The sequence below is a fragment of the Urocampus carinirostris genome, chromosome 12 (assembly GCF_059441175.1).
Source record: "Urocampus carinirostris isolate Australia breed hairy pipefish chromosome 12, RoL_Ucar_1.0, whole genome shotgun sequence".
Taxonomy (NCBI): domain Eukaryota; kingdom Metazoa; phylum Chordata; class Actinopteri; order Syngnathiformes; family Syngnathidae; genus Urocampus; species Urocampus carinirostris.
The window spans coordinates 16,822,116-16,837,796 of record NC_142360.1 but is presented as its reverse complement, the minus strand read 5'-3'; the positions used below and the strand labels follow the sequence as shown (position 1 = coordinate 16,837,796).

At 41.4% G+C, this 15,681-nt stretch overlaps 1 protein-coding gene across 1 annotated transcript in view; it reads left to right on the top strand.

The window, feature by feature from the left end:
* Window positions 1-15,681, top strand: part of tie1 (tyrosine kinase with immunoglobulin-like and EGF-like domains 1) — a 45,886-nt gene that overhangs the window by 14,021 nt on the left and 16,184 nt on the right. The window contains exons 8-13 of the mRNA XM_088349207.1: window positions 3,536-3,681; window positions 4,704-4,848; window positions 4,931-5,089; window positions 5,317-5,457; window positions 8,146-8,448; window positions 11,849-12,139. Coding sequence (XP_088205333.1) covers window positions 3,536-3,681; window positions 4,704-4,848; window positions 4,931-5,089; window positions 5,317-5,457; window positions 8,146-8,448; window positions 11,849-12,139 — 1,185 coding nt within the window. The remainder of the gene's footprint in view (window positions 1-3,535; window positions 3,682-4,703; window positions 4,849-4,930; window positions 5,090-5,316; window positions 5,458-8,145; window positions 8,449-11,848; window positions 12,140-15,681) is intronic.

Sequence of the window (15,681 nt, the reverse complement as noted above, 5' to 3'; positions counted from 1 at the left end):
TCTTCATAGTTCATGTGTAAACGTACTATGTATAAAGTAAATTTTTATTGTTTAATATCTGCATCCATGGGCAGCACGGCGGCGCAGTGGTTAGTGCGTGTGCGGCAGAGTTCTGAGGTCATGAGATCGAACCTCCTGTGTGAAGTTTGCATGTTCTTGCCGTGCTTGCATGGGTTTCCTCCGGGCACTCCGGTTTCCTCCCACATTCCAAATACATGCATGTCAGATTAATTGGCCGGTCCAAATTGTCCTTAGGTGTAAATGAGCGAGTGAGTTGTCTGTCTCTGTGTGCCCTGCGACTGGCTGGCAACCAGTTCAGGGTGTCCCCTGCCCACTGCCCGAAGACAGCTGAGATGGGCTCCAGCACCCCCGCGACCCTACTGAGGATAGGCGGTGTAGATAACGGATAACGGATCTGCATCGATTCAATATGGTTGGAGTAAAGTGTAAAGAAGAGGCGAGCCGTTTCTTTTGAAATGAAAGTGGAATAAGAAAGCTTGATGCGGTTGTGAAAATGGTTGGATACCTTTTTTCGGACGCTTTTTATCACGCAGGAGGAAGTCGCTTAACTCTTGAAGCGCATCTTTATCTTTATCTTTATAGAGCATATTATTTTATAAAATGTTTATTTTTTAGAACAAAACAATACAGGTTACGTAAACAAGCCTTAAACGTACTTATATAAACCTTAAACATACAAAATATAGCACTGAAGCAACTTACGAACAAATTCAACTCACTAACGATCGTCGTAGGTAGGGCAGCGTCTGTACACCCACTTATTTACAATTCAGTCAAGAACACACATTGATTTGATGTGACACACTAAACCAGGAGTCAGGAACTTTTGTGACCAAAGAACCATAAAAGCAAACATATTTATCCTTTTTTATTAAACACCATGTATTTTAGGACAAAACTTAACAAAACCGCCAAACACGCCCTCCAGACAAAAGCTAATTCTTCATCACAATTTATTTCACTGCATGAAATTTGACGATTTGATCAAATCTATGAAATAAGAATAATGCCAGAACCTCAGTCCCATAACCCATATATAAATAAACCACGTAAAATGCTGTCTCCCTCCCTCGGAGTGTTGCGGCTTATTTTGTCCTATAATGATTTCAAAACAAGGTGCGGGCAAAGTTATTTTGTAAGAATGTCACAAAATACTGCAAACCAGCAGCAAGATGTTTTCTTCCTGAGTACGGTATCTTAATAAGAGGAGTCTGCCGGACAATAAAGTAATCAGAATTCAAAGTCGCGCCACAGTCCACGCGGGAGGAAAAGTTTGTTTTTCTCTTTGTCGCTGAGGCGCCTTGGTGGGCGAGGTGCTGAACACGTTTCCGAGAGGCCGTTGATTGATTCAGGCTTCATGGAGTTTTTTTGTTTCCAAGGCGAACAGTTTTGTCCTGCGCTCAGCAGATTAATGTGGGGAGCTCGGCAGTTGATGATGGCTCGCTTGGGGTGAGCAAGGATGAGTTGCTGGCGGCGGACATTAAGCTGGCCATTCTTGTGGTCCTTTGTTCTTCGGGCCGCCGACTGTATGTCCTGAAAAAATATCCTCCAAAAATGGTGCAGTGGGGGTTTGTCCTGTTTATAAGCGACCTTTGGTCAGACCTGTGACCACCCGTATCTGGATACATTCTGGAGTTGGGCCTTGACGCTTCATTCTCGCCAGCTTAATTCTTCTTTGAAAACGCACCGTACGGATTACTATCAATTCCAAATAAATTTACAATCCAGAAGCCAAAGAGGGTCGCCTAAAAAATACAGCTAGGAAAAAAAAACGAGTAGATGACTCACGGTGATGCCGGCCTAAAATCATGACACAATATCAAACATCAATCTTTTGATTCCATCCAAACAATTTGACAATTTCAATTTCCTGAAGGCCCAATGTGCATCTTGAACCAGGCTCTTTTCCAAAAATGTTTACAAATTGTAAAAAAAAGGAGGAGGGAAATGTATTTCTCTTTTAATATGCTTTCTTTTTTAAAGCAAATTATGTTTTCCAATACTATAAAAATGTGTCCAATAAATATTGCATTTCAACTCTGGATGTTACTATGTAACTATGAGACGGGAGGGATATAAGCTCTTTCGCTTGTATCCTCTCTTCCGTCTTTCCTGTTTGTGCTGAGTGTAAGCTCTGCTTCTTTTAAAGTGACAGCGTCACAATTAAACTGGACAGGAGTCACCATAAACGGGTAAGAGCACAATGCTGTCGTAAGCACTATTTTTTGTAAGTGATTTCTGATTTTTGTATTTTGTATGATTTGTTGCTCAGGCCTGAGGATAGCTGTTTTAGAATCAACAGAAGTTTCTGGGTTTTACCCATGCACCGACTTGTTTGACACTTGCACCGAAATCAAACTTAAACTGCATTAATGAGATTGTGTTTACTTTACCTTTTCAACAGGCTGCTGTCTTATTTTTTTGAATGCATGCTAGGTTTTATTGAGGTCTATTTTGTTGTTTTTTTAAATCCTCCAAATGAAAATGACATCAAAAATTGTATTTGTTTGTTCATTTTCCTCTTGCTGAGGTTTTGAGTTTTTCCTTACCCTCATGTAGGTTTTAGATCAGGAGGATGGTGTCGGTATAGTCGGTAGTCTGTAATAGTCTGTGATCCATATAGGCCATTGAGACTTCTTGTGGTTAAGGGCGAGCAAAAACACACGACTTGACAATTTCTTTATTGCATTTTTTAAAAATTGTATCAAATAAATGAAACACACTGTTATCTATTAATATTGTAATGACATTCTCCACATTGTGTGCTGCATTAAACTTAGTCAGGCTAATATCTATACACACAACACGTGTTTTTAATTTTTTTGCGGTTCCAGACAAATTTGTCTTTTATAATTTCTTGTCCAATATCGCTCTCTCAACATTTTGGGTTGCCGACCCCTGATCTTGTAGTTCTGTCCACCAGAGGGTATTATTATTCCAGGTACATGAGTCAAGCAGTTAACAACGTCTTGTCTAAAGCAAAGGACAAAATGTTCGTATTCCAGGCAGCGGGGTCCACCACTCAACACTAGTGAGAACAATGTAGTCAATGTTTATTTTTGTTGTTAGAATTCATAAATCAAAAAAACAGTTTCTGTTGTAAAATTTTTTAACTTTTGTTATGATGCACTATTGTTATTATTAAAACTTAGGCCAGTCTCTTAGCACTACGTTGTAAATATTTTTTCTCATCTATCCTAACAGTCTCTTTTCCCCTTTCTCTTTAAAGTGTTTTATGACATGTTAACACTTGAGTGCCATGTCTAATTCCGTTGCATACAAGTTTTCACAACGCTAATATCAATGACAATAAAAACGATTACATTCAGTGTAAGTTGTTATTTTAGAAATGCATATTTCACTGGGTGCCCTTTGCAAATTCTCTTTGGTTTCGTGATTAAGAGATATACATATAAATGTAATTTAACTTGTTTATTAAATGTGTTGGTTTTTTTACCATCTTGGCTTTTGTTCTTGTTGTTTTTTTCAAACAACCTGTCTTCCCTCCCACCAGATCGAGCTCCAGAGATTTTGGACTTGGACAGTCATTTGGAGTGGAATCTCAATTCCAGCCCAAAGATCTATTGTTCAGCTACAGGCAATCCACTACCCAGTCATAACAGTATTGAACTACGCAAGTTGGACAGCGCTGTGCTCAAGGTAGAAAGACATGTCATCCCCTACAAAGTAGAACATTTCTAAACCAAATTCATCTTGTCAATGCTACCATTCCTTATAATGTATTCCCAACAAAATTCCATATCTTGACATTCTAACACCCGAAGATTTTTTTTTTCTTTTCTTTTCCAAAAACTCCCCCAAGCACTGAGGCAGAATGTGGCTCAAAGGTCAACCCAAAGTAAAGCTGTTGTTGTCATGAGTTACAGTATATTTCGAAATATCAGCATATTACTTCAGACTCAAATTGAGCCGAATCCAGGATTTGCCTACCCATTCGTCCAAATTTAGCATTCTCATACTCATAGAGCACAATCCTAATCAAATTGCCGTATTAAACTAGTTGAGCGTTGTACAAAATATTCGTTGTCTTCATCCCGTGATGTTTGTGTGATGTGATGACACACGTTTAAAGGTATTCCCCAACTCTGGAATGTGAGAAAGTAGTAAATGGTTTTTGAACAAAATGGTCATTGGCTAACCGGGACCTATCAACGAAAGGCGGTCGCAGCCTCTGCAGAAAAACATGAGGCTGGACAACAACAACAAACGGTGGGCAGCCTCGACGCTAACAGGGAGCCAGCCATAAAAAATTCCACCAACCGCGACACACTTGGCGAAAAACACAAACAAAAAGCCACAAGCACCTAACTAAAAGGAAGAAAAGGCACACAAGTAATGCACACTGTAACATCGGCAACTTTTGATGGCAATTGCAGTTAACTACAATAGCTGTCTGTTTTGGAGCTCGCTATGTTGTGTAAACGGGATTCGCCATTTTGAAAGTGTTGCGTTCCCTCAATGAGGTCACAGCTCTTCAGGAAACAAACCAGATTGGTCACCTTTGAGACAAAATTTCACAAATTTCCCAGCGCATGGGATGTATTGCAACATAGTCTCATAAATGCTGGGAGGAACACTACACGTTCTGTGCCTAATTGAAAAAAAAATCTGTTTGGGAATACCTTTAAAGTGACTGTAACTTTCACGTATTTCACCCTAAGGCATCGCACACTGTCATGGACTCTAATAAAAGTATAGCCATGTTTGAGATTCCTCGACTGCGTGCTGAACAAGGAGGACTATGGGAGTGCAGGGTTTCAACAAATGGAGGCCAGGACTCACGGAAATTCAATCTCACTATTAAAGGTCTGCCTGAATAATTTGTACTAATCAACATAGGAAGAGGAGAAGGAAGTGATAGCAAATGATTTATCTCATTCTTGCTCAGAACCACCAGTGCCTACCACTGCTCCCATCCTACTGGAAAAGAGAAGCAAGCAGTTACTTGTGATGCCCATGGACTGCCATAAAGGAGATGGGCCCATTCTCTCCACTACGCTCCTGTACAAGCCTGTAGACAACGGAGATTCTTGGTCCTCCATAATCGGTAAAAAATCTGTTTCTGGGGCTCATTAGGAATACATTTGTATTTTTTAGAAGTGTCGTACCAATTTGAGAAGTTTTTTTTGTTTTTAATACCCATAGAGGCAAACAGAAAACGGATAACAGGTCATTAAAGCCTATGTTTTGATATCTCTAATTCAGTGTTGCAAATTATTAGCCATCGGCAGATAAAATGTCTTTGAGACAGTTTTTGATTGTATGTCCTACCAGTGTACAGCGACAAAGAACCCATCACCCTGATGAACCTGAAGCCATCAACACGCTACCGTGTTAGGGTCCAGCTGACTCGCCCTGGCGCTGGAGGAGAAGGGGCCCCGGGGCCAGAGGCCATAATGGAGACTGATTGTCCCGGTAAGGTCCACATACCGTTACAAACAAATGTTTCATTACAAACGACCAGTGTTTCCAGTTACCTTGAAGAAGTAACTAATTACTAGTTATCACCTTCCTCTAAAAGTAACTGAATTGTTTTACATAGTACTCAGTTTAAAAGGTAACTAATTTAATCATACGTTTATTGACCCTTTGTACACATGTGACCTAATCACGTGACAACACCATGATTGACGGCAGTAAACCGTAGTCAACAGTGGATATGGCCAGTTAACAATAAACAACAACATCAACAAAACCTATACTACTCAATAAGTAATGCTAATTAATGCTCGCTGCAAATCCTGGAATACTTTGAGGGCTGACAATCCCTCCGCTTGATTGCAGATAAACATCTCAGTCTTCTGTCTTCATCAAAAGGGATAAAATGAAATGTCAACTCGGGCTTAGAATCTTGCTGGTTCGCTCAGCCCCCCACACAGCAATAAATCACCAACGTGAAAAGTCGTTATATACTGTACTTCCGTCGTCATTATTGATATTTGTTTCAACTCAAATGCTCATTCAAGTGCTGTCCGCTAAGGTGCCTCTTGCCGTCCGTCATGGCTCTCATCCTGCCAGGGAAGGCAATGTGTGTCAATAAACAGGACAGGAAAGAGGAAGCAGAACCCAATCGCGTAGCGATACTCACAGTTTATTGGGGAGAAGAGGAATGAGCGCACACTCGATCCGGGGATCGTTGGTCGTGGAAGGGGATAGAACGGAACGAGGAAATGGAAAAAAATCAAACAGATCGGGGCGAGAACAAAACAGGAGCCAAGACACAGGCAAAAACGGAGATTCACAGGGCTTGGCAAAACGAGAGCAAAAAACACAGGCACCTCCTTTGCTCTCCAGTCCCGGCCAGCGACTTGTAATTCCCGCCTGTCTTCTATCCTCGCTAGACACGGAAGTGTCACTTCCGCATCTCCTGCTCTCCTTGGTCCGTCGATCCTCGGATCGTGGAAGCAAGCCCTTCTCTCCCTCTTATCAATAAAACCGAGTAGACGAACGCTACTGGGTCCTGTCTCCATTCAGTGTTTAAGTAGTCAGGGAGCAGTCGCCATCACACAGTAACATTGCGACCCTCCACCAATGTCATGTGTTTCAGCTGGTGTCCATGGGCAGGGCCAATTGGGTGCTGTGGCAACCGTGACAATGTGACGTCATGTGCAAATGGTCAATAAATTTATAAACTTTCGAGATAAGGAGAGAAGAAATCAAAGGATTTTGAACTTGCACGGAGAAATGGGAAGATACCCCACAGTACAGATAAGAAATTCCAACCTGGTCTAAAACCCAGGTACTATTTTTTTATTCCTATTTTTATTCCAACTGATGATTTTGAATCTATGGGGATAAAAAGTGTAATTTAGAAGCAAATACTACGTTTAAGAGTAACATCCACACACTACTTGTGAGGGTAATCCTATTGGCTTAAGTTCCGCACACTTTTTGGTAAATTCTGTGCAAAATGTGCCCACATAGGCTGACGCCCTGATTTCAGTATTTCATTTTATAGGCATACACAGTAGGGAGAATATCTACATAAGTAGAAAGTTAGTACTCTCGTTCTATCTGCTTGAGACGACGCAACCATAACTGTTTTCTGTTGTATTTTGTCCGTAAATATCAACACCCTTCAGTGATTGCATCTGCCGGATTAAGGGATGTATGTGATGTTGGTAAAACAGGAGTCCTCAATATTCAGAGGATGCGATAATTAATTATATGCATATTTAAGGTCGCGGAGTGACGTAGTAATGAACCAAGTAATAACGACAGTTATGTTACAAATTTTTATCAATAACGCATTAGAGTACTTGTTACCGAGAAAAGTAATTGTATTCCAGGGATACGTTCCTTTTTAACACAATAGTCCCTACACTGTTACAGGTCAGAAGACCAGTCGTCTCTTTAGGCAATGGTCGTCAACCTTTTATGTAAGATGGACCGATGTCTGGTATTATTCTCGCGGGCTGGCCCACAAATAACATTAGTAATAATAACAAAAATGATCATCACTATGAAATGATCCTAACTCCACTGTGTTATCACTAGATCACCAGGGATCTAAACGACATGAGAAAAGCCTGTTGTATTGCCTTTTTTATCTTAAAGGAGCACGTGTTTAGTCTTTGTGTTTTGGCTGAACTCATTCCGACGATCGTCCATTACAGTGCCATATTTTAAAACGTTGTAATGGAGCATTATGGGAATGAATTCAGCCAAAACAACATTGTTCAACGATTGACCAAACACGTGCGCCTCCAAGATAAAAATGGTGACGATGAGATAAAATGCAATGCCTTTTCCTTTGTTGTGTGAACCGAGCATGATTCCCGTTGCATCTCAAGTTGAACAATTTTGTTCAATTCATGTATCAACTTATGAACAATTTCCCAAATACTATGAATTACGAAACGCAAAATCTCCCAAACCTTAATGTTTGAAAGAACAAAAAATAAATACAGTATAAGCAAAATACAGGAGCAACTCTTCTTCCTTTGAGGCCCGGAATTAAATGACAAAGGCCCAGTATCGGTCCATGTCCCGGTGGTTGCCACCCACCGCCCTTCGGAAAAAAAGCCTATACTTGAGATGAATTGCACAAGGTGGAGGCGGTGAGCCTCCCCTCACTTCATCCTGTGTTCTCTGTCGCTGCAGAGCCGACAGTTCAACCTGAGATTGACCTCAGCTTGGTGGAGGGTCGCAATGTCACTGTGCGATGGCGACTGCCCGGCAACGGCGGCATTCACGCCGACAAAGCCAGTGGCTTTTTAGTGCGCCTCTTCGGGCCGCCGCCCCGCAGAGAGAAACTCCTGGAGGAGACCACCCTGTTAAATGTTCTCTCCAAAACATTCTGCAACATGGAGTATCAAAAGGACTACACAGTCGTGGTGTGCCTCCTCAACTGTGGCAGCCAGGGGCCTCCCTCCAAACCGTACCACATCCGCATCACCAGCCAGGGTAAAAAAACATTTCATACTAAGTTGAAAAAGGAGAAAATTAGGGCTGCAACAACAAATCGATTAAGTGATTTTTTTATAAGCGTTCACGACCAATTTCATTATTTATTTTTTGTGTTGCGCGAGTTATGCGCCACGCAGCATTGTAAGTCTATGCAAATGAGAGTGGAATCGAAAAGACATGTTTGTAGTAGCAATTTGGTCCAGCGGAGGGTGCCTCGAGTCTAATTTTGTATTAAAACAGGTATTTTACATATTTGCAGCTGTATAGCATACATTTGTATTTATTTTTTATTGTTAAGCTATTTGACAAACACTTATTGTTTTATTTCACAGAATATCATGTTATTTTGTGCACTATATTTTTGTCTGCCCAAAAATTCAGATTCATCGATTGATCAAAAAAAACAATCGACCGATTCATCGATTATTAAAATAATCCTTAATTGCAGCCCTAGGAAAAGCTGCATAACAATACTTGTGACACATTCTGGATATATGTTCGACCACTGTAAACCACCATAAATCATGGATTTGAAGCTGCTTCTTTCTTGCTAAATTTTAAACACTTGGCTTTAAAAACTGTGACTTATTTTTTTGTGTGGGGCTGCACTGAGGAAAAAGGCAAGCTTGCCTTTTTTCTACAGCGCATGCACTCTAAATACGAAACACCGCAGTGACATCTGAAAACATTTATGATGCCCTTGAGGAGAAATTTGTCCTTTTTATTCCAGCATTATTCATATTATATATTATATAATAGAAGCAAACAGGACTTTATTCAAAATTTACAATGTACTCTTGATATTTCAACTTTTTCACCCATGAATTCACAAGTTCTCAATTTATACATCCGAATGGAACAGCAGTGGAAGTTATCCATCAAAACACTACACTTCCCTTCCATGAAATTGTCAATCTGAAATAACAGTGGACCCAAACGCGTAACGTTTCACACAACACTTTATTAAGGAAAAGCAAAAAAACAGCGATCTGGTGCTCAATGGGCAGGTGGAACAGTAAGCCCCCGCGGCCGGTGACAGGTGGCGAGGCGAACAGCCAGGGCTGGAGAGCAGCGTGTGATCGTGGCTCAGAAACAGTCGGGTAGCCGAGTCAGGAAAACGGAGCGTGGTCATGAATCAGAACAGGTCGGGTAGCTAGGACAGGAGAAAGAAACGTGGTCGTGGATCGGAATGAAGTGTGGTCGGCAATTGGAAGCAAGCCAGGGAACCGCAATTGGAAGCTAGGGGCAGAGGACCGATAGCAGGAATCAGGGAAAGGAATCAGGCAGGAAGACGAAGTGGGCAGGCAAGTCACGGGATGCAGGAACGGGTGGGAATCAAACTGGAAGCCAAAATCTAAAGTGCTTGCCTGGCATGTGCTGAATTTTGCTGACGGACTGACCAAGAGTGACCGGAGAGGAAGCACTTAAAAAGGGAGAGGGATAATTAGGACACGAGTGGCAGCTGGGGCTGAAGGAGTGAGTGCAGGTGAGGGTAGTCAGAAGGCAACTGGCAGGATCGTGACAGAAATGCAGGAATTCAGGAACTATAAATTGAAATAGTCAACGATCTACATCAATAAATGATAAAATCCAAAACATTTTTTAACATTTCATAAAATCAACAAAGTTGATGTCAACATCACAGAATGGATATTGACCAATCACAAGAAAAAAAATGGCCTCGAAGGAAGCCGAATTGGTGGGGAGACGACTCCTATCGTTCAATTCATAGAGGTGCTAGGTTAGCAAACGCCACATCACTATAATAAAATAAAATACTTTTAAAAATCATAATTTTTATTTCACCCGAAAACCAATAAAAATTGAATGCTATTGTTGAACCTTTTGGAGAATCTGGACGGTTTTAGTTACTTTTGAATGTTGAACATCTGAGGTTTTGTCCCCGACTGAAACAATCACTGCAAGTGCTACAAAGAGTGTCATCTAAGTTTGAACACACAAAAATGGAAGGTTTTTATTCTCGCCTGAATTGTTTGGTTTGCAATCAGATGCCTGATGATGAGTGTCGCATGGGCATCTTTGCTGGAAAACATCGGTCGATTATTTTTTGGATTAATCGATGAATCAGGATTTTTTTTTTAAAACACATTCTTAATTTCCTCCTCTTTATTCAAATACTTATGTTTTGGACAGATAAAAATATAGTGCACAAAACAAAAGAATATTCTCTAATATAAAACAGCTGGTCCCAGGGGTCAAAGTTGATCATAATCTGAAAAAGGTAATGAAATTTGACACATTTTTCTATCTTGAATCCCAAGAATTCAAACTTCTCAATGATATGTGCCATGACATATTTTGGTGGCTGGTGACATGGTACAGACACGTTTTTGTTTCTGAACAGTCTGACGTACCGTTGTTAACAAATTGTTGTAAAATGAGAAAATCCTAAAAAAACTGTTAAAGAATATAACTGTTTTAAATCAAAAAAAGGTTTAGTTTTTCTGGTAAAATTACTTTGAAAATATTGTAAAATATAAACAAATAAAACTTAAAATGAAAGAAAATTTGTCATTGGGACTGGAACCAAAGAGATATTACATTTATTTTATTGCAGTGTAGATAGAATAGAAGCAAGTGAAGGTTCTTTTTGCATTCATGCTAACAATTTAGGCAGCGCGCTGGAAGAGTGGTTAGAGGGTCATCCCCCAGTTCAGAGGTCCCGGGGTTGAAACAACTAACCGGCCTACCTGTGCGGAGTTTGCATGTTCTCCTTCTGCCTGCGTTTTTTTTCTCCAGGCAATTCTAAGACATGCATGGCAGGTTAATTGGTGGGTCCAAATGGTCCTGAAATTGTTGTGACTGAACATGTGAGTTGTTGTAGGGTACCCTGTAATCTGTGAAGCCCTTTGAGACCCTTCATGATTTAGGGCTATACAAATAAAAATGGCTTGACTTGACTTGACTTGTATGTCTCTGCATGCTTTGCGACTGGCTGGCAACTAGTTTTGGGTGTCGCCTGCCTTATGCCTGATAAAGGCTGGGACGGGCTCCAGCTCACCGGCGACCCTAGTGAGGAGAAAACAAATGGATGGATGCTACATATTAAGCATTATTTAAAGTCCTAAGGACCTTCCAAATACCCCTGAGGTACTCATACTCTCATTTGAAAACTACTGATTGAGTGTAAATTAATGGATTGTCACTCCAAAGGAATATTGTAAATTTGTAGCTATAAATAAAATCTAATGAGTTAATGTTGGGTATAGAACTACTCGTTACCTGCCAACAATCCTGGTGTAATTTGAGAAGAAGTAGTTGGATGCCCAATATCTTTTCTCAATAGTTGTGTGGAAGTGGCGCACTTTACTTGGTTCGTGTGAACTACTCAATCGCTAGCAATAGTCCTAACAAGCATCCCATTTTCTTGCCTCAGGACCATCACCCCCACGTAACGTCCAGGCCCTCTCGTTGTCACTTTCGTCCATTCAATTGAAGTGGCAGCCCCCCGAGGATGTCAATGGAGGCGTGATGAAATATGTCATCGAGTACCATCCAGTAGGACAGGGAAGCCCACATCTTTGGTTGGACACGGACGACGGTAACGAGACCACGAAAGACGTAGCGGCGCTTAACGGCAGCACACTCTACCAGTTCAGAGTGAGGGCTTTTTCCAAGGTGCCAGGAGAGTGGAGCAAGTTTGTTGAAGCCGTAACACAAGGAGATGGTAAGTTAATGATATCAAATGCAAAAATGAGATCTTTCAAAATGTTATATGCAGTGATACGTGTAGAGTTTATTAGGCACTTAAAATAAGGAGAGAAGACTTGGATGGATTTTGAAGTTGCATGTAGAACAGGAAAAGACCCAACCTTCAGATAAGAAATTCAAACCTGTTCTAAGAGGTTCTAACCCGAGCCCTTTCTTTTATTAAATTTAACAGCAGATCCACCCAAAAGGGTGTGATTATCAAAGAACAGCAACATAATTTGTCAATAGTGACGATGATATAAGCAGTGCACAAAAGTCAAAACAACGGACAACAGTAAGACATAATGGTCAAATACCAAACTGCCATCCTATGCAATATCCTTTAGTAGTGTCCAATACTACAAACATAAGAAAATGATCGTGTCACTCCTTTTGATTTAACAGAAACAAATACATAATTTAGATAGATAGATAGATAGATAGATAGATAGATAGATAGATAGATAGATAGATAGATAGATAGATAGATAGATAGATAGATAGATAGATAGATAGATAGATAGATAGATAGATAGATAGATAGATAGATAGATAGATAGATAGATAGATAGATAGATAGATAGATAGATAGATAGATAGATAGATAGATAGATAGATAGATAGATAGATAGATAGATAGATAGATAGATAGATAGATAGATAGATACTTTATTCATCCCCGAAGGGAAATTCACATTTCCAGCAGCATCCCTGAGCTGAGAACAATACAATAATAAAGCAAAAAGAATACAATATACAAATACCCAGTGTGACGTGCAAATGCCCACTGTAGCGTGTTATACAGAATAACTAAATAGTGCTACACAGAATACATATTGCAATAAGATTCAGTAATATGCAATGTAGGTGGTGTGGTTTACTGTGGGCTTTTACTCTGCCGGGTAGAACCACAGCAGTACTGGATGCCAGTAAGATTAAATACACAGTTACAGCAGCATGGTGAGGAAAAAAACTGCCTTTTAACATTCCATTTTTTGGAGCGGTTGAACTACCATATTTTCCTTGGCTATATTATCAAATCCAATGTAAAGTCATTAGAACATAGTACACAACTTTGCTGCTCTCTGAGCTAAAACAGAATATAGTTGCTTAAACATCAAATAAGCATTTTTCACAATTTGCAACATCCATTATCTGCACTGCTTATCCTCAGTAGGGTCGCGGGGTTGCCCGGGGCCCATCCCAGCAATCTTCGGGCAGTGGGCAAGGGACACTGGTTGCCAGCCAATCGCAGGGCACTTGCTCATTCACACCTAGTGACAATTTGAACCGGCCAATTAACCTGTAATGCATGTTTTGGGGAATGTGGGAGGAAACCGGAGTGCCGGGACGAAACCCACGCAAGCACAGGGAGAACATGCAAACTCCACACAGGAAGGTTAAATCCCACGACCCCAGAACTGTGCCACTGCAATGCCATGCTGCCCCAATTCACAACATTTCTTTGTTAATTGTTTTAACGTGGATGGATTTTTGACATGTGACATTTGAGATTTGACACGTGACTGTAAAGCCAGTCATACCACGCATCTTGATACAAAACTATTTCGCTTTAGTTCGAGAGTGTTCTCCATTCGGGCCCCGGTGCTGTGGAATGCTCTTCCCCCTGAGATTCAATCAGCAACCTCAATGGAAATGTTTAAATCTAAGCTTAAAACACACTTCTATTCTATAGCTTATGAATGACCTATATTTCCTGTTTACAATATCTGTGTATTGTTTGTTATTGCAACATCCATTTTGGCCTGGTCATCCTGGAAGAGGGATTACCTCATGTGCGGCCCCTTCTCAAGGTTTCTTCATTTTCCCCGTGTAGAGGTTTTTGAGTTTTTCCTTGTCCTTTTGTAGGTTTTAGATCAGAGGATGGTGTAATAATAGCCTTTGGTTTTCAATAATCTGTGGTCTGTGTAGCCCTTGGAGACTCTTTGTGATTAAGGGCTATACAAATAAACATGACTTGACTTGAGTAGATGACTTGACTAGTTTTTAACCAAAAGTTTAATAAACATGAAAAATTTATGTAAAACACCTCTTAAGGGGATTAGCTGTTTTAGCTTTGTGACATATTTCGAACAGATGAAATTATTTGTTAAAGAAAAACAATTGCCTCAGTAATTAGAAAAGTCCAATTTTGTCTGCAATAGAACACATCTTCCTCAGTCCTTTAGTTATTTTTTTCAAGATGGCGGCGCGACTATACGCAGCGGCTTCAATTGGCTCTCCAGTAAATCTTTTTACTTTAAGTGAAAAAACTCTGGACCGCGTTTACAGCAACCTCAAAAACGCATACAAAGCTTCCCCCCTCCCCCACCTAGTAAATTCGGATCATCTATGCCTATCCCTTACCCCCTCATACACCCCCATCCGAAGGAAAACAAAACCTGTAACGAGGACAATACAAACGTGGCCTGAGGGAGCCCTCTCCAAGCTGCAGGACTGTTTTGATCAAACTTGCTGGGAGGTATTTGAACACCATGACCTCCAGAAATTCACTGACACTGTTTTATCCTACATCCGTTACTGCACGGATGAAGTCACAGTATATAAAAAAATCAAAAACTACCCAAACCAAAAACCCTGGATGTCCAGCGAGGTGCGCACCCTCCTCAAACACCGCAACACCGCCTTCAGGTCTGGAGACAAGGCTCTTTACGGGGTGGCCAGGGCTGACCTGAAGAGAGGCATCAAGGAAGCAAAAGCAGCCTACACAAGGAGGATCGAGCACCTCTTCGCTGGAAATGACCCGAGGAGGATGTGGCAGGGCCTCCAACACATCACCAACTTCAGAGGCCACAACCTGGCAACTGTTGAGGCTGAGGCTTCACTAGCTGAGGACCTTAATCAGTTCTTCGCTCGCTTTGAAGCTGGTAGGCCACAAACAGCCACATCACACCCACCAACAACCAGCAGCAACTCCCTCACATTTCAGGAGCACGAAGTTAGGCGTGCGCTGAATACCATAAACCCCAGGAAGGCAACTGGCCCGGATGGAGTACCAGGGAGGGTACTCAGGGACTGTTCCAATCCGCTGGCTGGGGTCTTCACCACCATCTTCAACCGGTCCCTGTCACAGGCGACCGTCCCACCTTGCCTCAAAACCTCCACCTTCATTCCCATCCCCAAAAAGTCAGCAGTGGAAAGCCTCAACGACTACAGGCCTGTAGCTCTTACGCCTGTGGTCATGAAGTGCTTCGAGAGGTTAGTGTCCCGGCACATCAAAAACTCCCTGCCACTCACACTGGACCCCCACCAGTTTGCCTACAGGGCAAACCGCTCCACTGACGACGCCATAAACACAGCACTTCACACCGTGCTGAAACACCTGGATCACTGGGGGAGCTACGCCAGAATGCTCTTCCTGGACTTCAGCTCAGCCTTCAACACCATTATCCCGGAGATCCTGGTGGAGAAACTTGCACACCTAGGACTCTCTCCCTCCATCTGCCACTGGATAATGGACTTCCTCTCCAACCGCCCACAGTCGGTGAAACTCGGTAC